The sequence below is a fragment of the Lissotriton vulgaris genome, chromosome 8 (genome assembly GCF_964263255.1).
Source record: "Lissotriton vulgaris chromosome 8, aLisVul1.2, whole genome shotgun sequence".
Taxonomy (NCBI): domain Eukaryota; kingdom Metazoa; phylum Chordata; class Amphibia; order Caudata; family Salamandridae; genus Lissotriton; species Lissotriton vulgaris.
The window spans coordinates 1575763509-1575789264 of NC_141696.1; the positions used below are offsets into that span (position 1 = coordinate 1575763509).

A 25756-nucleotide genomic window follows, 5' to 3' on the forward strand; every position below is an offset into this window, starting at 1 on the left:
TCAGGGCCTACTTCAGCCAGAGCTGAAAAACGTAGGAGTACACTACAAAAAGACGTTGGCATAGCATACTTAGGAACGGACCATTCGACCCATTCATGGTGGGTCTGAAAGAGGACATGTTAACGTTGGACGCAAATGTATTTGCGTCTTCATAGCTGACACGGGAGGGAAGTTACATGCACTTTAACTCGTACATGGAGACGGTGGGGTACTCGCTAGGGAACACAACTTGACCATAAAATTTAGATTACCTCTGGTAATAAACGCAGCAACTTGACCCGATGACCTTACAGGCTCCACCTCTATCTGCCAGGATGACGTCAATAACAAGACGATTTTGAAGGACAACAACCCGCATAGCAAATTGCTCCTCTGTTAAGTTACCTAAGGCGGAGGCAGTTTCATGTACTACTGCTTCAAGTGTTCTAGTTAATCTACGTATTAATTTACTGTTTTGGACAGGTCCTAGAAAGAAAAAGAATCCTTTATTGAAATCAGTGTACTGTTCCCATGCCGTTTCTGTGTAGTCGACAAGTGGAATATCTCTTTTGGGTCTATTCGGTACTAGATTCGTATTTCTATGGTAATCTGGGGGAGCTAGAAAAACAGGTGGCAGAAGGAATGCAATGTAACAGGTACCATCCCAATCTGGAGGCAAACGTATGTAAGCGGTATGACCACAAACAAAATAGGAGTGACTGATAGCTTTGAAAGACGATTTACCATGATCACGGAATTCGACCACAGTAGTGCATTTACTATGACCTACGTGTACTGAACCTTTCTTGCTAACACATAATTCACCTGTGACTGGTAATACTAACATATGGGGCAGAACTGGAGCAGCCTCGGATTCAACAGTAAGGATCATAAGGCTAATTGTGTAATTACCTAATCCATATACTTCATTTTCTAGATCAGTTCCTATTCGAGTGGGAAGTCCCTCTTTATCAGGATAACAGACGTCGAGCAGGACTAAGTTCAAGTTTCCCCAAACCCAGCCCCCATCGAAAACAGCAATATCAGGATCTAAGGAATTAATTATTTTAAACCATGCCCCACAGGAGCCATTGTGAGTGAACGGGTACGGAAAGAGGGGCAGAGCTCCCTTGTAATTCTGGTAGGGAGGGAGTCGGCCACATATCCAGCAGTCGGTAGCATTATTTGTCTGATGGGAGTGGTGTAACATACTAATGAATGTATTGTTGCGCAGCGCAAGTCTGTAAGAGAGTTCATGTGCAGGAAGTTCACTAAAAGTGTGTTCAGCAGAGACATTGTAAACAGATTGTTCACGCCTGAAAATAGGCCAATATATAGGTAGCAGAATGCTGGCAATAATAATTAGAATACTTAGAAAAAACATTATTAACAACGTCACTATACAGTGACTACGCAGTGATTTACAGTATGTACGTTTCTTTGCTTCTCTCTCTCTCTCTCTATCTCGATCTAGGGGATACATGTCAGAAACTATTTAACCGATTCACCTAGGGGAGGACTTAAACAATTAAACTGTCTGACTTGCTAGATCGGAGTTTCATACGATATTGTTCTTGGGGAGTCTTTTCTCGTTCAGACACTGTAAAGTCTTTTCTTTCAACACAGTCTTTGGTGGGGGTGGACGAGTCAGAGTCCTGTTTTAGTCCGTTTTTTAGTTCATTGCAAAGTTTGATGTGACTCGTGTGGACCCACCCCTTTCTCCCCTCTATCTTTACGGCGGTCCTCGTGGTGAGAAGAACGGTCTTCGGGGACTTCCAGCGGGGCTCCAGCGGACTTTTCCGGTCGAAATTCCGGACGAGTACCAGATCCCCAGGACGGACCTCGTGCTGCTTTACATCAGTGTTGTCAGGAAAAGCTGCGGCAACCTGTGAACGACATGATTGGAGTGCAGACATCAAGGAGGCAAGGTAATCTGTCAACATATTGCAATCAACATCAGTGATTTTCTTCGGAATGGGCGTCCCCTACATATTCGGTGGTCTGCCAAAGACCACTTCGTACGGGGGTAGCCCTGATCTTGAATGGGCGACCATTCTCATGTAGAATAGTGCCACGGGCAGGGCGATTATCCAGTCGACCCCCTTTTCCTGACAGATCTTTGCAAGGCGAATTTTTAGTGTTTAATTATGCCTTTCTACAAGGCCTGCTGCTTCGGGATGTCGGACACAGTGGAACCTCCACTGATATCCTAGCAAAAGGGAAACCTGTTTCATCAACTCGGACGAGAATGGCTGTCTGTTATCTGAATACACGACACGGGGCAAACCGTACCGTGGGAAGAATTCACGAACCAACTGTCGGGCAGTGGTCGGAGCAGTGTAGTCTGGAACTGGGTATGCTTCGGTCCAGCGGGACAGAGCACAAACAACTACAAGGACATATTTGAATCCTCGACAACTGTTCATCTGGATATAATCCATCTGGAGGACTTCAAAAGGGTGATCGGGAGGATGAAATCCACCTTGTTCTACAGGGACGCTTTTCCCTGGATTGAACTGACAACAGATCATGCAAGTACGCACTTTCTGTTTTGCTGCCGCTCGTAAGTGTTTGTTGTACCAGAGATTCTGTAAACTGTCTAACATCGCTTTCTCTCCTAGATGTGCCGGGCTATGTGCTGTATTTATCATGACTTGAACCATTGAGTCAGGGAGAAACCATATAGATTTTTCCTTCGTTATCCAACCTTGATCTGTCTGAATCCCTCCTAGTTCAGTCCATTTCTTTATTTCATCTGGAGTAGCATGTGTCTGGATATCAATTACGTCTAGGGCGGGATCTCTAACTGTCATACACTTTATCGGTACTATTGTCTTTGTCACATCAGTAATCTGGGTGTGAGTCAGTGCTGTATGTTTTGCTGTCTGGTCTGCCAGGTCGTTACCCTGGGACACAGAATCTGTAACTTTAGTATGTGCTTTACACTTCATGACTGATATGCCCGAAGGCAAATGTATTGCTTCTAACAGTGCTTGGATGAGGGGACCGTGTTGAATCTTGGCCCCATGAGAGGTCAGGAAACCTCGTTCTTGCCAGAGGACTCCGAAGTCGTGTACAACCCCGAAGGCATAACGGGAATCAGTGTATATGTTAACATTTCTGTTCTTGGCTAGAATACAAGCTCGGGTCAGAGCGATGAGCTCTGCTGCTTGAGCAGACAGTGTGTCAATACGATGTGTTTCTTTAACTTCAGTTTCAGTGGTCACGGCATATGCGGCCACTAATTCTCCTGTACTTGTTCTCATGCATGAACCGTCCACATAAAGTGTCAGGTCTGGATTTGTCAATGGAACATCTGTTAAATCTCGTCTAGGCTTTGTTACTGCATTAATGATTTCTATACAATCATGTGGGGCTGGATCTGTCATACTTGTGGGTAACAGTGTTGCTGGGTTCAGGATGCCACAGCGTCTGATTTCTATGTGTGGCTGAAATAGTGTTAATTCACAACCTGTCAGTCGTGCTATAGTCAAGTGTTGAGTCTGGGTTCTGTTTAACAAAACCTCTACAGAATGTGGTACTTGAACTGTTAACTGGTGACCTAAAACAATTGAGTCACTTTGTCTTATTGCTAACGCTGTTGCTGCTACTGACTTTAAGCACGCAGGGAGTGCTTGGGCTACTGAATCCAATGTACTAGAAAAATAAGCACAAGGCTTATGTGAACCTGCTTGATCTTGGGTGAGGACAGACAACGCTGTACCATCACGTTCTGTAACAAAAAGTGTAAACGGTTTACTGTAACATGGTGTCGCTAAAACTGGTGCTTGGCATAATGCTTTCTTTAAGTCTTCAAAAGCTTGTGTATGTTCCTGAGTCCAAGGGAGGGCAGTCGAAGTCGCTGCCTCCTGTGTCGTTAACTGGATGAGTGGCTTGGCTAGAAATGCATACTGGGGAATCCATTGTCTGCAGTACGAGGTGAGGCCTATGAAGGCCCGCACTTCCTTTTGTGTCTGGGGTTGTGGCATATTTGCAATTAACTGAATGCGATCGGGAGTGAGCTGTCTCCCCACTTTGGACAGCAAGTGACCCAAGTACACAACTTGCTGAACACAGAATTGTAGCTTCGAAGGAGACACCTTGTGTCCCTTGTCGGCCAGAAAGTGTAGAACTGTCAGTGATGCTTTTTCACATTCGGGCTCACTTCGTGCGGTGATCAGCAGATCATCGACGTATTGCAGTAAAGCGGTGTTAACTGGCATTTGAATACAATCTAGTTGTCTTTTCAGTGCTTGACTATAGATGCTGGGGCTTTCTGTGAATCCTTGAGGTGCGCGCGAAAATTTGAAGCTGCGTCCATTTAAACTGAATCCGAAGAGATATTGGCTCTCTGGATCAATAGGCACGCTGAAGAAGGCGTTCTTGAGATCAATTACAGTAAAGAACGTTGCTTCTGAATCAATAGCAGTCAATAGAGAGGAGATATCGGGGACCACAGGATACTGTGGAATAATGCATTTATTCAATTCTCGAAGATCAATCACCAGCCGATATACTGGCGGTGCATTGGGATCAGTACGTTTAAGAATCGGAATGATGGGTGAATTACAGATATTGGAGTCGGTCTCGACGACCACTCCTTGGGCAATGAGCTCTTCAATGATTTTCAGTAAAGCCACTACAGCATCGGGCGGTAACTTGTATTGTCTTATTCTGGGTAATACAACACCTGCCTTGAGTGTAACGCGGTATGGTGTAATGTGCATACAGCCTACATCAGTTGGGCCTTTTGCCCACAAGTAATCTGGTACATTTTTCAATCTGACATCAAATTCACGCAGAACATAATGACCCTTGAAATCCCGCAGAAAGAGTCTAACCCCCTCCGGGGAACAGCATATTATAGCTCCTAGAGCCTTCAATGTTTTAATTCCTAACAGATTTTCTGGACATGATTTCGTGAGTAACAGGTCTGTAACACGTGATAATGGACCCACAGCCAGGGGAACTGGTTCTGATACCTCATTTACAATAGGCTGTCCTGAAAAACCCAGGGAAACATTCTGTGAGCCTGAGAGGGGTGCCCCTGGAACTTCATCATGACTGATTGTAGTGCGACTTGCCCCTGTGTCAATTAAAAACTTTCTGTCTTTTCCCAATACTTGACTGTGTACATAAGGACCTTCTTGATCTACAGGAATCTCAATAAGAGGCAAGCCACCTTCCCTCTCTAGGCTGTTTCATGTATATCGGGAATATTCGGGGTAAGCGGACTGGGCATACTGGTACATCTGCTGTGAAACTTGCTGAGTTGCGGCAATGGGCTGTGGCTGTGGTACTGCTACGGTCTGTGCTGGAGTCGAAGAAGCATGCATAGGCTGTGTACTCTGTGTATTCTGTGAAGACTGATGCTGGTTATGGTCTTGTCTAGGCGGATGCGGTCTTTCTTTAGTTTTACCTGTCGCTATGTTATGTTTCAGAACTGGGCATTCATGTACGTAGTGACCTGGCTGCTTGCAGTAATTACATGTCCCTTTAACGGGAGCTGCAGTGTGACTTGTCTGGGTCGTACCCTTTCTGTGACCGTCGGATGGGACCGTCTGAGCTACTAACATTTTCATCTTTGTGTCTTTCATGCGTTTTTGTTCCTGATCTTGTTCTTCTCTGATTCTGTTCTGATGATATTGTAACATCTGTGATGGCGTATTTGCTTGCCATGTACTCTCGACCTTGTACACACGATTTTTAACTAACGGTAGGGAATTCTCGACTAACTTTGATACAAAAAGATGCGGGTACGACTCGCTACTTGGCTGGAGGCCACTATTGATAATAAAACATTTCTCGAATCTTGAATAGAAGTCACTAGTATCTTCATCATGTTTCTGTTTACAGGACGATATTGCATCCCAATCCTCTTTTCTAGTTGTCAACAACCTGGGCAGGACCTGTACTATCAAACCTGGTAATGCTTTAGTTTTGTCCCCAAGGCCTAACCCTGGGACCCGTTTCTTTTCTTCATCCTCTATTTCTGCCCAGGCAATCTTTGTGTTTCCCACCTCCCATTCCTTTTCCTTCAGTTTCTCGAATATACCCGTAGGCAATAATACCTTCAACATTTTCATGATATCATCATACGTGTAATCCCCCATTAGTAACATGTCTTTAAGCTCTCTATGAAAGCCTGCAGGGTCTTTATCATGACACGGGACTAGTTTCTTCATTTCTAACAGTTCCAATTTGGTCAGAGGCGTGTGTACATACACGCGTTTCAAGGTTTTATCCTCACCCATAACAGGGTGCACTTCTCGTAAGGGGTTCTGACTTTCTATACTACCCCCGCATTGCATGTGGTACATTTTCCTTTCTGGAGGTGGGGCGGGAACATATTCAGAGCTTACAAAAGTGTCATATCTATGTCGCTGTTCTAGAATTATTTGAATTAATTTGGTACTTAAGCCTCTCCATCTATCCATCAGTAGTGCTTCTAGTGTTTCATGTAAGGGACCGGGATCAGAGTAATGTTTTCTGTATTTGATAAGAAGGCGCTGAATCATGTATACACCTGCTAATTTCTGTTCGTCGGGGGAGAGGTTCAGAAATGTCTGTGCCACTGTGTCATCATTATATATGTCTGCATTTTCAGCCCATGATACAGCTGATCGGGCTAGTTCTTGTTCATCCATAGAATTGAGTACATGGTACCCAACTCGATCTCGAAGCCTTTTATCAGTTTCCTGGAACTGATGCTCAGCAGAATTCGGGTTTGTTAAGGCAGAGAAGAAAACTCTCTTGCTCTCTGGACGGATACCCTTCCTAAGGTAAGTTCCCTTACCTACATATGCTATGGTGCCTACATTTCTTTCGGATTCTTCCTGTTCTTCTTCCTCCTCGGAGGAAGCCTTTTCGTTCCCTTTCTCGTGTACTGCTATTACTGCTTTCCTAATCTTCTTGTACATAGAGGCTATGCAATTCTGTCTGTCATGTTTTCCTTCAGCTATATTTTGACCCCACTTGTTCAATGCATCTAATTCACTCTGATCTGTTCCGGGCCTGTCTCGTTCTCTTATTAGACAATTTATGAAAAATCGTAGTATCAGCGCTTGCATGTCAACTTTCTGTTTCTCCATGGCATCCTTAATACTGTCAGGGTCCTTTCCTGTCTGAACAAACTCATATATTCTATCTAGACGCTCCTTCATTCCTACATAACATAACAAGTTATCAGTAGCAGATCTTAACCGTAATGATGCCAATATCATTAAATCGTCCTTTCCGGGTACTGGATCATATCTGCAAACTGACATGTTTTCTTTTAATGTGTCAAGGCGGGATGAATTAGAGGAGTGGGGAGACCTGTACGTGAGAGGACTCTGCATACCTCTGAGATTGAATCTGTGAGTCGGTGGCGGGGTCTGAGGACCCGCAGTCGCACCTCCTGAAGCAGAAGCTTGTGCATTACCTCCCTGCGGAGTCTGTATCTGAACTTGAATTTGTCGTTTAGGTGGATCAGGCAAACGTGGTTTCGGTAGGTCAGTTTTGAGTACGGGAAGCGGCGCGGCTGGCGGAACAGGGGAGGTCTGTTGCGGTACCGGCGGAACGTGACCTGGGGGTGGAGTGCCACCCCCGTCCCTGTCAGTAGGCAGGGCACGAACAGGCAGATTGGTGTAAGCTGGTGCTACATCCTCTAAGTATGAATTTAGGAATATGTCTTTAGTAGTCTTGTGCATTAATTTAGTTGGAACTAATGGTGACGGCAAATTTTTCGGTATTTCTGAAATGGCGTCAGGTGTACCCTCGGCCAAAAGATACATGTTGTTCACTTGGCTATTTCGGATGCGATCTATTTGTTCTGATTTTACTCGAATTCCTTCAATAACTAATTCGTTTTCTTGGGCCTTTTCTGATTCTTTAAGTCTGTCTTCTCTACGAAGTGCTCTTTCAACACGTTTATGTTATTCCTTACGCCAAAATTCTATGGCGTCTTTCTGAGATTGTCTGGCTTTCTTTTTCCGTAATGCTTCTTCTACCTTTATGATGCACTCGGCATCCCATGTTCCGTTAACTGGCCATCGGTATCTTTCCTCTAGGTGCTTTGTATAATCGGTCCATAACTCTAGATACAATATGGCGTCTATGCCATGTTTGTTATACATGAAATTACCTGGAGTGTCCCTAGGGGGGATCGGAATTTCTTCCTCTAACATCCCTTTCCTAGTTCCTATCTGCTTTAACTTGTTGAAAAACGGCATTGTGCCTACTTGATACTGAAATGCTCGATCCTTGATACTTAATTCTGAATGTAACTATTTATACAAGAAAACACAATAACAAGAAAAACAGTCACATTCATACCACGACATTAATCACAAAAACATTTAAAACATAGATGACTACCCCACTATACTAGATGTACTGCTCAACAGTACAGATACACTGGTGTAACAGTGCAGAATTTCAGAATACTAGATATACTGCTAAACAGTACAGATACACTGCCTAAAAACAGTGCAGACCGGACTTGTGTACCCAAACCCGTCTAGATACGACCCAGCAATGGTACTCACCGGGAAGCACGGAAACAGAAGGCCTCGGAAAACTCGACTGGACTCGATTCGATACTTCGGAAAACTTCGGAAAACTTCGGAAAATTTCGGAAAACTTCGGAAAACTGGTGGGCCTCTTGACACCTCGGACCTTGCTTCTTTCGGCTAGGCTCTGGTCGGGATCCTCCGCACTCCTCACCGCCTCGTCTGGGCACTGATCGCAGTCTTCGTCACCTCCGTGGGTCAGAGGGAGATGCAGGAAATCCTGCCGGTACGCGTATATTCCATCTAACTGATGGCAGGGGACAGAGCTTGCAATGCGCCAACCGGCGCGTGAGGTGGGGGAGGGGTCCCTGTTCGGGCGCCTATGGATTGGCGATAACCAGCCCTCCACCCTGATACAAGACTGCTCGCAGCCGAAGTCGCACTTCGTCAGGGTTCCAAGGTAGATGGTGGGGGCAGATAGCAGAACTAATTAGGAGTCAGTCGTCAAATGGGGGTTTCGCCCAGGAAGTTCTCTCAAAGATTGCGCATCAGAAGCGGGCTGAGGGCAATAGGCGGCCACTCAGAAGGGTTCCACAATGTGCCTTCCGGTATCAACCCAGTTCCTTGCAGCACAAGGGGGGTCACGTAGTCTTTTGACCCACTTCCAATTGCTCTAGGAAGCATTCCTTCAGCCCAGTCAATTACTCTCACTACTTAGTCCCGACCAGGGCAATACTACTTAGCAACATAAGGTCGTCGGAGGTCAGGTGAGGGGAGGGCAGTTCACCCGGCGCACTGATGGTGTAAAAGGAACTATCAAAGAATAGGAAATGTGGCAAAGGAGCCTCTTGGAAGAGAGAGGCACCCGTCAGGTACACATCGATCAGGGTCGCATCCAGCCAATCCGGGCACAGCATCTACGTGGTTGCAAATTCCGTGTCTCCCTGGAAATGAGGCACAACGCCTGGTGCCCGTTGATAGGGTTCGCACCAACAGTTCCGGTACCACAAACAGATACAAGTTTAGCAGGTCCTCATGTGGTAGAATGAGGCTCTACTATGGGTATGCCCTCAACTTTGAGAGTCGCACCCTGTGAATCGGACACCGCACGCTATGAGCAATCTATCAGTGTGTCGAACGAGAGAGATGCGGCACAATCAACAAAGCAGGCCACTCTTGATCCCACAAGCAGTGAATCCGCTCACTGCCAACAAGATGCTCACACGTGATGGGGTCTCCACAATGCAGGGGCCACATGCCTTAAATGTGGGCAAGACTTCTGGGGCTCCGCACAAGGCAACCCACTCTCTAGGCATCATTCTTAGCGCCATGCACCTGCTGCACTTCCACTTGTGATCCTGCAGGCAATGTGGTCACTTAAGAGGCCACCACGCTCCAGGGGCCACAAATAGATGGTGTGGGTCCCTCAGTGGAGATCTTTGATGTCCCTGAGACCTCCACAAGGGAAAAGGGGGCGAGCCAACAAGCCCCTAGAGAGTACATTTCAGGGTGCCAAACAGAGGCAGGTACTCGGCCCAGGCCAGACGCTGTTCAGGAAGGACGCCTGTTCCCTTCCAATGGCAGGACTCCTCCTTGGGCACATCAGATTCGTCTGGCAGTGTGCACCACGCAGGTCCCGGATGTCCTTCCCACGTCCCTACAAGTGTATCTCTACCCTGCTGAAGTGCGGCACCAGTGGTTAGACTGTAGTGTGCCTTTGAAGCTGGGGGTGGTTTAGTGGGTCTCAATTTGAACCACAGATGTCTCCCCTGAATTTCAGTCCTGTCTGCATTGAGGCCGTGGACTGCAGATATTAGTCTTTAGTGGGGCCATGATCTGGTTTATAGCTGTTGCTGGAGAATGCCCAGATGTGCTCCACAGCCTCCAAGTTGGGATGGAGTCAAGCAAAGAGGCACACAAAGAGTCTTAGAGCAGAGAAATGCAATTTCTAGACGTGGGTCCTTTGCTCACTTTGCCACTGGATTCAAGCAAGCCGGGCTGAAGACGGCTGGAATGCCAGAAACCGGTCCTCGGAAGCTTGTTTCCGGTCCAGGGAAGACGTGGCTTGGCAGTTCAGGCTGGACTGTTCCCATGATGCACAGGGTCAAGACTGATTTGCATATAGCCATGTCTGAACTGGGGTGGCAGAGTGGGCTAAAGAACGGTGATGGATTAAACCCAGATATTTTGACTGGGTGTGAGTGTTTGATTGATTCAGATGCTCCGTCCATCACCACCCCCATTTGTACCTCTTTTGGCTGCCCTAAGTGTGGCAGGGTATGCTCAGACGTGAGTCCCTTGCTCACTTTGCCACTGGATTCAAGCAAGCCGGGCTGAAGGCGGCTGGAATGCCAGAAACCGGTCCTAGGATGCTTGTTTCCGGTCTAGGGAAGACCTGGCTTGGCAGTTCGGGCTGGACTGTACCCATGAGGCACAGGGTCAAGTCTGATTTACATATAGCTGTGGGTGGCGAAGTGAGCTAAAGAACGATGATGGATTAAACCCAGATCTGTGACTGGGGGTGAGTGTCTGAAAACTTTCAGCGCTCAGGCCATCCTCTCCTTGAATTTACTTTGTAAAAGTGGCATTTCTACGCAGTCATGACAAAAGAAAGGATTTGTCATGTGAATCCAATGATAGGAAACATTATGAGAGTGATCTACTGCAATGCACAATTGCAGCCTGGAATAATTTCAATCATTCCCCAATTTTAGTCTATCGGAAGAGCAAACCTCATAGGTAGCGGAAATACAGATGGATATTCTTCACTACCTGGGCTGGGAACACACATGTATCTGCCCTGCCTTTCGCCTACCACTCTCTTCGCCCCTTAAGACGTACCCTAGGAGTGCTCAAGTGGTAGGGAAAGGTCCTCTCAGTAAGGTTAGTGATCTAGAAAGGCCTGAAGGAGCAGAAGTGCAATGGCGCACACGCAGACTTGCAATGGCTGCCTGGATACATGTTTAAAACACCAGAGGTGCAAGTGTGCACACGAACGTGCAATGTAAGACTGGACACATGTTTAAAACACCAGAGGTGCAAGTGTGCACACCAGCGTGCAATGGAAGACTGGACACATGTTTAAAACACCAGAGGTGCAAGTGTGCACACCAGCGTGCAATGGCAGCCTGGACACAGGTTTAAAACACCAGAGGTGCAAGTGTGCACACCAGTGTGCAATGGCAGCCTGGACACATGTTTAAAACACCAGAGGTGCAAGTGTGCACACCAGCGTGCAATGGAAGACTGGACACATGTTTAAAACACCAGAGGTGCAAGTGTGCACACCAGCGTGCAATGGCAGCCTGGACACAGGTTTAAAACACCAGAGGTGCAAGTGTGCACACCAGCGTACAATGGCAGCCTGGACACATGTTTAAAACACCAGAGGTGCAAGTGTGTACACCAGTGTACAATGGCAGCATGGGCCTATGTTTAAAACGCCAGAGATGCAAAGTGTACACCCCAGCGTGCAATGGCAGCCTGGACGCATGTTTAAAACGCCAGAGATGCAAGTGTGTACACCAGCGTGCAATGGCAGCATGGGCCTATGTTTAAAACGCCAGAGATGCAAAGTGTACACCCCAGCGTGCAATGGCAGCCTGGACGCATGTTTAAAATGCCAGAGATGCAAGTGTGCACACCAGCGTGCAATGGCAGCCTGGACCTGGACCTATGTTTAAACCACCAGAGATGCAAGTGTGCACACCAGCGTACAATGGCAGCCTGGACACAGGTTTAAAACACCGTAGGTGCCAGTACTTATACCAGCCTGCAATGGCAGCCTGGACCTATGTTTAAACACATCAGGTAAGTGACACTTCCTAACATGTATAGGAGAGGCATGTGCACTTTCACACTTAATTTACAGTGTAAAAGTCTCCAGAGCCATGAGGCCACACAAAAGAATCTGCAAAACTCGGGGGCAAAATGCCAAAAGGTGAGGGAAACACAACCTGAAGAGTATCGGGTCCAATACTTTTAGGTCTCTGGTTGGCACAGGTAAGTACTTGTGACAAGCGGGGACCCTCTCCTCTAGTCAGGACAAGGGGATTACCCTCTAAAATAATCCCTGCTCACCCTCTAGGTAGTGTGGCGCGAGCAAACAAGACTTATCTCAGAGCGTTATAGGTTAAGCATTTGTGAAGACATTCAGTAATTCGGTGGCAACACCACAAATGGACACCACACCAGGGTTTGTATAAAAAGAAGTATATTTTATATAAAGGCTTAGCACAAGACCAAATAATGTAAAAATAGGCCACAATACTGGTAGGAATGCAGTTCTTGTTTAAAAATGCGTAGTTTTCAGTTCTGTGCGCTTCGCGCTGTCTGTGCGGCTCTCATGAGGACGAAACGTACCTAGGGAGAGTCAATTTAGGCGTAGCAGACTCTCGGGTCCAGTGCGCACACAAACGAGGGGCGAATCTCACAGTACCTTTAAATTCGTAGTTTCCGACACGGACGATGCCTGTGCAGGTGAAGGCGTACCAGGAGCGTTTGTCGGTCCCTCTCCGCTGCGAGCCCGGCTCGTTGCAGGTGTCTCTGTGCGAGGCATTCGAGCGGGGGCCACGGGGGTGAGGCGGACGGTCCTGGTCTTGGAGCGTTCACTGTGCGAGGCGTTGTGCGCATCGTACCTCAGAGCGGGGATGCCTCTCAATTCCAAGCAGCGCGATGTCAGGTGGCCGGTACGCTGCGAGTGTAAGGGTCGTACTATTCAAAAGCGGGGCTGCCTGGTAACTCCTGGATAGCGCGGTGCGGGCGGACTGTACGCTGCAGACGTGATGTGCGAGCCGTACTCCGTCCTGCGGTGCGCTTCATACTTCCAAGGCCAGCGGCTGCGACACGGCGAGCAGTGCGGCTCAAGGGGGGAGGGTATTGCGGTGTGCGGGCGGCCCTTCTTTGGACGGTGCGAGCTACGGCTTGTAGATAGAGCGGGGTCACACGGTGCAGGGCGGCCATGGGCACGGCTTCACAGCGGTCCGGGTTTGCGAGGCGCACTTAGGTCGCGGTTCCAGCGGCAGGGGGAAATCGGCAGCTTCCAGCCGCTCTGGTTGAGGCAGTAGGAGTCCAATAGTCCTGGGAAACCGTTCAGGGGGCAAGCTCACCCACAAGCCCTTGGAGATCTTTCAGAAGCACAAGTTGAATAAAGTTTTTTCCAGTCTTTTCTTCTCCTCTCATAGCAAGGCAACCACTGCAGGCCAATCCCCCAGGTCAGGGACAGTACTCCTCCTTGCAGCTTTCCCAGTTCCTTCTCGTCGGGGAGAGGTTCTTCTTGTTTCAGCAGGATCTAATTTCTGGGGAGCAGGTCTCCAATATTTATACCACAATTCTTTTGTTCTTCCAGGCCAGGGGGGCCTTTGCCTAGTTCAGTCCAGTTCTTGAGCACTTTGTGGACATGCTTCTGACTTCTTCTTTCAGGGTGCAGGGCAGAGACATCAGACGCTCCACAGGAGGTGGAGCCAGCATTGTGGTAGGAGAGCACAGCCCTATTCAGAGTCTAGGGGCACTCCTCCCACCCATCTGGATGTAATCTTCCTATTCACCACCTGGCTGCCCCAGCCTGTCTCCTGGAATTCCCCAGCCCTGTCACTCACAGAAACCAGACAGCAGATACACATCAGAGCAGAGGCGGGCTGAAATGGTTAGGCAAGCAAATTCCAACTTTCTAAAAGTGGTATTTGCAAACACAGAACATTAAAATAAACTTTACTGAAAGATGTATTTTATTATTCTGAGTTCTTGCATACTAAACTCGAATTTCTACCATGTTCCCTGAGTCTGTTAGGATCATAGGATGTAACAATTCTAACAGCCCATTCTGGCCTATGGAGAACAGGTAGCCTTGCAATAGTCACAAACGGAAATGGCTGTAATTCACTATTAGGACATGCCACACACATCAGGGCTTGTCCTACCTTATGCTTACAATGCACCCTGCCCTCGGGCCTACCATAGGGGTGACTAATATGAAGTCAAGGGAAAGTTTAGGGACTGGCAAGTGGGTGCACTTGCGCAGTCAGCATGACAGTATCAGAGTGCACGCAGGTTCTGCAATGGCAGACCTTAGACACATTTTACCAGGCTGCTTCTGTGGGTGGCACAACCAGTGCTGCAAGCCCACCAGCAGCATTTGTATTTACGAGCCCTGGCACTCCTGGTGCACTTTACTGGGGACTGAGAGTAAACAAAATAAGCCAATCATGGAAACCAATCAACATATACACTTTATACAGGGAGCACTTGCACTGTGGCACTGATTGGCAGTGGCACAGTGCCCTGAGCAGCTAACACCAGCAAAACACATGAGGCAACAGCAACAAAAATGGAAGGGAGACCCACGCCAATGGTGCCAGGTCTAACAAACACCGAGGAACATGTCAATCTGAACCAACAGCGCCTGCTTCAAGAGCTCCGAAGAAGACCTTAAATAAGAATACACTGTGGGGTGTGTCTAAAGTAGTCCAGTGCCAACCCCTTTTTTATTGTATCATACCTGCCCACCTGATGGCTTCTGGTGAGGGCTCTTTGGTCAGTGCAAAGCCGAACCGATGGCCATGCCTGGTACGTGTCGGGTTTTAGTATGACCTGCAGTGTTATTTATTGATTACGTTTTCCTAGTTGGGTCCCTTAGATACCAATTGACCATTTCCTTCATTCTCGGAACCCATATGGTTCTAGGAGTGTCCAGAGGAGCTGGCAATAAAGGAAAGCATTTGTTTTTTAAAAGTCTGGTGTCACAAAGCTGTCACTGCGGCGAGCATCACCTCCACCACTCGAGAGTTCAAGAACTCATGTACCTCCTGTTAGTTGTCTCTGCCTCGACAGCCACAAAACCGTGATTCTGCCCCTCGGCCCCTCATAGTGCTTAGTTTGAGCCGGTATTTTCCTGTGCTCAGCGCTGGCGCTAAATTGTAAATACCGGCACTTATGACAGTCTGCCACATGGTGGCACTGTTTATCCAGTCTAGAGATGAGAACAGATGTTTAGTAATTCATTATGCTTTAAAAATGACTCATACCTGTCTTTAGGCTTTGGAGACTTGGAATAGTCTGAATGGTCACACTTGTAGGAGTGTGCTGGTTGTACGTGTGCTGTCACTGACAGCGCTGGCTGGCCTAAGGATGGTGCAAGCCGCAGTGGCCTTTAGTCCTGGGAAGAGTTTGTGGAGTTCCGCTACGCAGAACTCCGCAAAGTGGCCAGAATACTCGACTGCGATACGCAGAGTTCCACAAGTGGTGGAGGGCGTCTGCAGTAAGATTTTACTCATTCGTGCTCGCAAACTTAACGTTGGCGAGCGCAAGCAAGGAAAAAACTCAAAGGGGAGGAGTTTTTTGGAACAGCACATGCTAGGTGGAGCTCAGAGTGTGAGAAAGTACACTAGCGGAGCGGAATTTTACGCCCAAGCCTCGTGGCCTCCTGACGAGGGCCCTGGCACTTACTTCTTTACACATTAAGCATTGGCCCATACCACTCCCCACAAGTCCAGCTACGAGGTATGTTGGCTGTTTCTTCAAGTTTGCCATTTCATTTACGCCGCAAGTAAAGGTGGCCAACACAGCTACCCCCACCACCTTCAGCTGCAGTATGCAGCCCCCGCCTCCCCACCCCCCATTGCTCATAGCAAGATCATTTGATGGTTATAAATATGAAATCCCATTTCCAGGGCTGCCACAGAGAGCTTGTTAAACTTCAAGGGCACAGAACCGTGTACCCTATGTATCTTCAGCCGGTTGCAGCTCTGCACCGTGATGGGGTACCGACGGACAGAGCGGGCCCACCTTCCCTGCGCTGTTGCCAGATAGAGGTGAGGTGACTTATCCTGCTATTATGGATATTCCCAGTAATACCTGACATCATCGCACAGGATTACTGGTGTTGTATTACCTTTTCATTTACTCACTATATTATATGTAGCAGAAGCATTAGATAAATCATTTTTTTGGTCCTGAAGAAAGCCATAGATATATTATATTGATCATAAGGCTGAAACATGTCGACCTATTTTCTTGAGTAGTTTTAAATCTATATACTCTTTGCACTGCTTTTTAAACCCTGCCAGTGAGAGGAAGCCAATAAAGATACCTTTTTGCATCCAGTAGGCAGTTTTAAACTCACCACTACACCTAAATACTCACATATGGGATTTTAGCATCTCTATTCGGATAGTGATTATCCCTCTAAAAACATGCCTGAGCTCCTTCCTCACAGTGAGGGAGTTGTAGCCCTCAGTAGGGCCAGGTTTTCCTACTGGGAGGAGAAAACCCAAATGATGAAGCATGTCACCGGTACACAGACAAAATATCGAGTTTTAAATTTCGATATACAATTATATCGAAGTTTAAATATCGATGGGACAAAATATCGAAGGTAAGTAATATCGACAGTCTTAATATCGATATTAGTATGATATCAGTAATATCGAAGTTTTAAATATCGATGTCAATAATATCGAAATAATAACTTCGATGTTACTAATATCAATTTTTAAATAAATTTAGTGTATATTATATTGTATTTATTATTTATTTTTAATGTAATTTAATTAAATATTGTCTTTTACTACTGTAGCGGGTTGTGGGTTTATAGGGGAATAGGGTGGGAAGTAATTTAATTATGTGAAATTAATTATTAATTAGTAGGAATTATTAAATAATTAATTGAGAATTTATTTTTAATTAATTTTAATTAATTGATTAATTGATAAATATGTTCTGTAGCGGGTTATGGGTTTATAGGGGAATAGGGTGGGAAGTAATTTAATAATAATTAATTAATATATGTTTGTACATATTTTAATTAATAATTAATTGGTAATTAATGTATATTAATTAGTTAATTAATTAATATAATTGTGTACATATTTTTAATTATTAATTAATTGGTAATTCATTAATATTAATTAGTTAATTACATTAATTAGAGTATTTTTTTTATATATAATTTTTTGTTATTCTTAATTAATTAATTTGGAAAAATAATATTAATTATTACATTAAATTAATTACAGCTAATGTGCTAATATATTTACTTTATTGTTATTGTTAATTAATAATTAATTGGTAATTAAATAATATTAATTAATTTTGGGTAAAGGAGTATTTTTAGGGTTCAGGGTCAGTTTTCAGTTTTTGGGTAAAGGGCTATTTTTAGGGTTCAGGGTCAGTTTTCAGTTCTTGGGTAAAGGGGTATTTTTAGGGTTCAGGGTCAGTTTTCAGTTTTTGGGTAAAGGGGTATTTTTAGGGTTCAGGGTCAGTTTTCAGTTTTTGGGTAAAGGGGTATTTTTAGGGTTCAGGGTGAGTTTTCAGTTCTTGGGTAAAGGGGTATTTTTAGGGTTCAGGGTCAGTTTTCAGTTTTTGGGTAAAGGGGTATTTTTAGGGTTCAGGGTCAGTTTTCAGTTTTTGGGTAAAGGGGTATTTTTAGGGTTCAGGGTCAGTTTTGGGTTTTTGGGGTACAGGGATATTTTTAGGGTTCAGGGTCAGTTTTGGGTTTTTGGGGTACAGGGATATTTTTAGGGTTCAGGGTCAGTTTTGGGTTTTTAGGGTACAGGGATATTTTTAGGGTTCAGGGTCAGTTTTGGGTTTTTGGGGTACAGGCGTACAGGGTAAAAATATATTTTTTTTACATTAAATCAATTAAATGAAATAAAAAAAAGAAAATTACATTAAATTATTAAGTGTTTTATTTATTTTAAATGTATATGTATTAGTTTTAATTTTGTTTTAATATTTTTATTTAATATTTGTAAAATTATATGTATTTTAAAATTATTTTTACATTATTATTAATACATTTTAAAAAACAATATTTTTAATTTCGATATTTTTGTACTACGATATTATTTTTTCGATATTTTTGTACTTACCTTTATGAAGATATGACTCCGATATTTTTGATGTCGATATTTTTGTGCCGATATTTTTGTATTTCGATATTCTGTCTGTCGATATTATGTCAGACATTCCATGTCACCCATGGTGAGTGAGGGTTTTCGTGCTTAAAGGGATCACCCCCCATTGATTTAATAGAAATTATGACTCTATTTACTTTACGCATATCTTTTAAAGTAAACATATGATTTGTGTGCTAGAGTAGACCTGGGGTTGATTTTGTGTTATTTATAAATATGAAATGCCATTCTAGGGCTGCCACGGAGAGCTTGTAAAACCCCAAGGGCACAGCACTGTGTACCCTGTGTATCTTCAGCCCAAGACACCTGTTCATCAAGGAAGAATTGAGGACCTGTTAATGGGCAGCAACTCCAGGCACGAGCTGGCTGGCACCAGGACAACTTAAGGCCCTTGAAATCTCATCACCCCTCCCCATCCCCCTCCATCAGCTCTGCCAGGCACGAGCTGGTTGGCTCCAGGACAACTTAAGGCCCTTGAAATCTCATCACCCCTCCCCACCTCCCGCCATCAGCTCTGCCAGGCACGAGCTGGCTGGAACCAGGACAACTTAAGGCCCTTGAAATGTCATCACCCCTCCCCACCCCCCTCCATCAGCTCTGCCAGGCACGAGCTGGCTGGCACCAGGACAACCTAAGGTCCTTAATCTCATCACCCCTCCCCACCCCCCTCCATCAGCTCTGCCAGGCACGAGCTGGCTGGCACCAGGACAACTTAAGGCCCTTGAAATCTCATCACCCCTCCCCACCCCCCTCCATCAGCTCTGCCAGGCACGAGCTGGCTGGCACCAGGACAACCTAAGGTCCTTAATCTCATCACCCCTCCCCACCCCCCTCCATCAGCTCTGCCAGACACGAGCTGGCTGGCACCAGGACAACTTAAGGCCCTTGAAATCTCATCACCCCTCCCCACCCCCCTCCATCAGCTCTGCCAGGCACGAATAGGCTGGCACCAGGGCAACTTAAGGCCCTTGAAATTTCATCACCCCCCCCCCCCTACACCAACTCTGCCAGGCACGAGCTGGCTGGCACCAGGACAACTTAAGGCCCTTGAAATCTCATCACCCCCTTCCCACCCCCTCCATCAGCTGTGCCAGGCACGAGCAGGCTGGCATCAGGACAACTTAGGCCCCCTGAAACACCATCAACACCCCCACCTTCAGCTATTCCAGACACGAACATGACCCTTCAGGGGAAGCCGTTTGTATCAAACCATAGAATAGAGCAGGGCCCCCTGCTTATCAATTATCGGTTCCTGGGGCAGGGCAAAAATTAGAAGGAGAGAAGAATCCCTTTCTGTTCATTCAGCAAATCATTCGTCACTCCCTCTAGTACAACAGAGTTTGATGCATTGAAAAAAAATGTTTTCCCTAATTATTTCATGTATTCCCAAGGCCACATATGTGTAGCGGCGTGTTCTGATATGGATGAATGTGTATTTAGAGATATGCGGTTGTTTGAATGTAAACATTATAGGTGTAATCTGATATGATGTAAGGATTGCAGATTTACTTTGACGTCATTTTTGAATCGCCCTGCAAGAAATGACGACGAAATGCATCGGACGCGATGCTTCGAAGCGCCATGTTTTAATTACCGCCGCTTCTGTTCTTAATGAGCGTGACTCCGAGGTGCGGGTGGGAATGAAGGGTTAAATGCTGCTTGGATGACAGACTTGTGGAAGAGTGGACTGGGCTGAGCCGCTTTAAAGCACAGATTAAAAGTCCCCCCTCACACTCACCCAATTGAAGTGTTATATAAAAATGTAATGAAGCTTTGTTGTACTGGAGTGAGTGGTTGGTGATTGGTTGACCCCGTCAGTGGGGGGCCGGGGGATTCTTTTTTTTAATTATGTGTATCGAAGCAATACACACTTTCATATTAGGTAACAACTTTTGGTTGTGAGAGAAATCTGTGCTGGTGCCGGGAGGGCGGGTGCTGAAACCTTCCTTCATACCCCCTGGGTGGCATGGAGCCGTGACGTCATCACCAGGGGTCATGAAGGGAGAAGGTCTTCACCCCACGCTGGCACCGTGTGTGGCAGAGCAGACACTCAAGCTGGGGATGTGTTTGTACAGGTGACGCTTCCTTTTCGCCGCAGAGAGGTGGCAGACAGCAGTGAGAGCCGAGCCCAGGGTCAGAGGTCAGGTCTGGTTCAGAGGTGGGCGGTGGTGGAAGCCTCCCCGATGTGCCTGGAGGAACTTGTAACTCATGAGGCAAGTCCCGGATGAATTAACTGCACCATAGACTCGAGGCCGCTGGAATTATGCGTCTGTGCGGCCCCGGCAATGTTCCCATATGTATACATTTGCTGCGTTTGCCTTATAATCTGGAGATTTTAACAAAAAAAACACTTTCTAGCTTCTTAGAAATGGGATTTCCGGTTGGCTCAGGCTTGCGCCAAAGCCAGGCAGAAACCACCACTCTAGTCAGGGCTTGGGAGTTACACGCCAAAGATAACCCCTGCTCACCCCCTTGGTAGCTTGGCACGAGCAGTCAGGCTTATCCCGGAGGCAATGTGCAAAGCATTTGCGCAACACACTCCCACAGCAGCAACACACTAGGTACACCACAAAAAGGAACTGCACACAAGGTTATATATACAAATAACCTTTGTATTACCATAAACACATTAGATCATAATCACACAGATACACCGTGCCAACTGGCACTGGGCAATATTTACAGGGGATTATATACACATGACAGGGCCACGTGCACCGCCGTCAGAATCAGAACTTAGTAGAAATAGCACTTCTAGAGCATGGAATAATTGTAGCACAAAATAACAATTGTAGAACATAACCTGTAACCACTGGTAAAAGGTAGGTACACACTACACAATCCTAATCACTTTAGGCATAGATTACGCAGGAAAACATAAAATCACTAGCATAAACTATACTGGGCAAAACAACCTCCTAATCATAAAACACAGTTAGAGGTATCACAAGCATAGAGGCATTGCACATTATGCATAAATCACATTAGGCAACAGGTAATTACCAACATAAACACAAATCACCCATCACCTTGCGCAGAATCACAGTAGGTACTGCCCCAGGCCAACTGGCCTTCCATGGGGCTCAAACGCCCAATGTCCAGAATGTCTGGGCTGGGTGCGCAGGTGGCAGGCGTAAAGTGCACAAAAGGTCAGGCCTAAACGATGCAGTTGCCCACTACTTGCTGGGCAGCTGTAAGATCACCAAGATGTGCACAGCCTAAACGTTGTAGCTGCCCACGAATTGCTGGGCAGCTGTGGAATTGAGCATGGGCACCAGCGTGCCTTCTGAGCCCCTCTCTGGGACTCTAGTAGAACCAATTGTGTCCACAAACGTGGCAGCGGCCTGCGCGTTCGCAGGGCAGCTGAAGGATTAGCCCCGGCACCCCGGTGCCACTGTAGCCTCACTCGGGGACCCCTAGATGTCCAATGGCCCCAAGTCCCACTCTGAGACTTCAGAGTGAATAGGCCATCTAAAGTAATCAACACGGGCAAGGACACGGGCCCCTCTGGCCCTCTAGACAACTAGGGCCTTGTAGGAGCGGCCCACTGGCAGACGGGGGCCGCTCGGTCTCAGAGCCCCCACTGGGGTTTCTTAAATCTGAGGGAAGTACTCCCCCCACACGTTGGAGTGGACAGTAACGGCGGGCCCGCTCAGGACATAGGCCGGGTTTGGACCGGCCCCACTGTTATACTTGCAGAGCCCCCCCCCCCAGCCTCTCCTCACTTACCGGGCGGCTCTCGGGGGACTCCCATCCTTTCTTCACCGGTCTGGCAGCTGCACGAGGGGCTCTTTTCTCCACACAGGAGCCCTGCCAGTCACTGCAGTACTCCTCCTCTCCTGCGGGCACAGTCCAGTCCGGGGGCGGGCTCCTGCCTGGACTCTTCTTTCACCTCGCTTCTCCCTATTGCGCCGGAGCACGGGGTGGGCTCCCGTTGGCTTCCTGCTGGTTCTCCGAGGATTCCGTGGGCGCGGGGCTTCCCTAGGGACAGCGGAAGTCCCGCCCCACGCCAGGCAACACGCGGCCTGACTTCTGGTTTCTTCCGGGTCGCGGCGATTATGTGCTGCACGCAATATGGGGTAGGCTCCCGTTAATCACATAAGTCCTAAGCGGGGTGAACCCGCTATAAATTAAATCCAAGAGGTGGCGAAAGCGCGGGGTGGGCACCCTCTAGGAATTATAATAAAAATGCGGCCAAAATGCAGGGTGGGCACCTGCTTTCCGGATTTGGCAAATGCGGGGGAATCCCTACCCTTGGGATCCCCTGCCCACGAAGTGAAACTCGGAGCTGCAAAGCCCACGCGCTCCTCAGGGCAATAAAGCGCTCCTCCAGTAGGAAGCCAAAGCGCTCTTCAGGAGGAAAAATAAAGCGCTTCCAGGCGCTGGAGAACCAAAGTCCCAGGAAAGTCTTTTTAGCAGGCAGGGGGGCAAAGGCTGGGCCCAGGGGCCAGCTCACAGGGCCCTCCAGCAGGGAGGCAGCACCCAGTGGAGGTTCCTCCTGGCGCCTAGCAGCAGCAGCAGGCCCCCCTCAAGTCAGGATCAGAGAACATTTTACATGGGGTCACAGCCCCTTTATATACATACACTTCCTTTGTCTAAGGCTGTAGGGCAGGGGGAGAACCAGTTACAACTGGTTCTTGAGCACTTTGTTTTGCTCAGCTCCTCTTCTTCTATTCACTGGCCAGGCAAGGGACATCAGACGCACCACAGGGGGTGGAGCCAGCATTGTGGAGGGAAGGCCCAGCCCTATTCAGGTCCCAGGTGCAACTCCTCCCTCCCATCTACATGCAGATCTCCCTATTCACCACCGGGTAGACTCATCCTGACTCCTGGAGCCAGGCACACCAGCCAGCTCCAGCCAATCACAAGCCAGACAGTCAATTCACATTCACTGCACAGACATGCCAACTTCTAGAAGTGGCACTTCTACACTAGACACATTAAATCTGCGCACACCGTCTGCTCACACCGTCGCGCAGCATTTCATCTCACGAGTTCGCACATACCAAACTCGCCCCTGCACTCCTCTCACATCAGGAACTACCATGGACACACCTATCCCCCATGCATTCCTATGGGAGGGCAGGCCAATCTCACCACACGCACTCAGATTGCGCACGCACTTTACACTGGGACACAGTGTTAAAGTGCGCAGAAGCAAAAAAACAACTAACACCAGGTCACATTTAAAAGCAAAAAGTTTAGGGGTGAACCTGCCAAAAGGGCAAAGTCAGATATAGCTCAAACGGTTCAAAAGTTACTAAAAACGCAACAACAGGCGTAGCTGCGCAGTGGCAGGCTCTTTGGAAGGTCGACTGGTCACCTTTCTGTAGCTTGTTGCTATATTTATGTGTTAAACTGATGCTAAAGAGGTGTAACTAATACCCGAACAATGTTAACAAGTTTAAAATAGACAAAATAATGAAGTAAGACTATTAAAAAAAAGGTGCAGCATAATTTGCCTTTCCTGCCCCAAAATACAACAAAGCATGCCGCATAATTCCTGTGGCCCTGACTATAGTATCCCTGCGATGGAGGAAATTCTTCTTGGGGATTCTCCTCCACATCAATCACTTGCACCAGGGTTGATAAGATGCTCTGATACTTCTCTCGTCTACCTCAGGCCCATGACCTCTTCCGTGACCTCGGTGGCAATGCGTAGGAGAATCGGCTCTCTGATGCTTAAAGTACAGCAACGAGCTGAGGTCAGTTAGCTCCCTGATGCCGGACACTCAGTTATATTTCATGGTATATTGTGTTGCTGCCATAGTAACACCATTGGCACGCCAACCCCCAACATAAACATGCATTTTAATAAATAAACACACAACACATTTCTTGTTTGGGTAAAATTGCTGCAGGTTTATTACATACACCGTTATGTAATATGGTGGATTATTTTACGGGCGATCCAAAGGCAGGCAACCAACTGGGCCGCCTGATGAGCCAAGCAGCACTGGGGCGAACCCCATCTGTGCTGCCCCTTCTTGATCCTCTTCCCAGATCACGTGACACATGGCCCCTTATTACTCACGCCCCTTTCAGGGCGGAGCGTAGCATAGCAAACCCCCGGTTGTTCAGGCCTGCAACCGCCAAAAGGACTAACGGGGCACCGACACGGTTTTACAGAAATCTCCCCTGAGTCTCCTGGCATTTGGCTCTGGCACCCCTTATGGTCCCGCGCCGTCTGCTTCTAGATCGCCCAGTAACTTTGCCTGCAACGAAAATGACAACATTACAACATTCCCTGCCTCCTGCATGCCACGAACCATGCCGGGTAAGCGGTAGGGTGGGAGACGCCGTGTCCGGCGCGAAAAGAGGAGGACAAAATGGTGAGGGGAGGCCTATATATTCCTCCCCCTGTGCTCGTACCCAGGAAGTGATGCCTAGCTCGCACGCTAACACCATGCTGGGGGGACTCTCCCCGAGTCCCTCCCCCTAAAGGGGGGGGGCTCCCAAATGTCACTAGAAGGCTGTCCTCTTTAGTGGCCCCCTGCAGGGGTCTCGGGCAGCCGCACAGTGCGGGAGATGCCAATCCTTTCTTGACACACTGTGTGATCCTTGGCCACTCCCTGTCTTTGCCCGTGCCTCGGACAGGGCCGTGTCAGCGGTCTGTGCCCACTGTCCCAAGAGAGAGAGTCAGACCTTTCATGTGTGATGTTTTACCAGGTGTAAGGGAGTGAGTAAACTTGCACCGCCGGCATTTCATGGTGTCCTGTCTCTCCTTTCCTCCAGGGGGAGCTGCACAAACACTGCGCCTCTGCACAGGAAGTGGAGCCGCAGAGCTACAAGGAGTACGTCATCAGGCCGCCGCTGCACGAGGCCCCGCGGAATGCCACCCCCTGCGGCTGGGCACCCTTCGGTGAGTACTGCGGGCCCGCTCCAGTGGTGGGTAATGGAGGCTGATGCATCATGGGTGAGCATAGCATGGGTATTGAAGGCTGGTGTGTCATGGGTGAGCATAGCATGGGTATTGAAGGCTGGTGCGTCATGGGCAAGCATGGCATGAGTAATGGAGGCTGCTGCGTCATGGGCAAGCATGGCATGGGTAATGGAGGCTGGTGCGTCATGGGCAAGCATGGCATGAGTAATGGAGGCTGATGCATCATGGGTGGGCCTGGCATGGGTAATAGTGAGGTGATGACGTGTTGCAGAGTGCATCGGAGTGGTCTGTGCCTTGTGTGTACGCAGTCAGCAGTCTAGTGAATTAACTGTTTTTCCAGGGGTGGTGGGATTGCTCGCTGTTGTGGGTTGCGTCTGTTTGTGTATGTCAGATGAAGGTATCGCTGCCAGTGCTTAATTAAAGAAAAATAAATAAACAATTATTGCCAGGGCACAAGGTGTGTCTCTGGGGTCCACAGCAGGGGGCACTGC

At 47.5% G+C, this 25756-nt stretch overlaps 1 protein-coding gene across 1 annotated transcript in view; it reads left to right on the forward strand.

Annotated features, from left to right (window-relative positions):
* The window catches only part of SLC37A1 (solute carrier family 37 member 1), a 198728-nt gene that overhangs the window by 81731 nt on the left and 91241 nt on the right, over window positions 1–25756 (forward strand). Inside the window, exon 4 of the mRNA XM_086935868.1 lies at window positions 25118–25244. Coding sequence (XP_086791994.1) covers window positions 25118–25244 — 127 coding nt within the window. The remainder of the gene's footprint in view (window positions 1–25117; window positions 25245–25756) is intronic.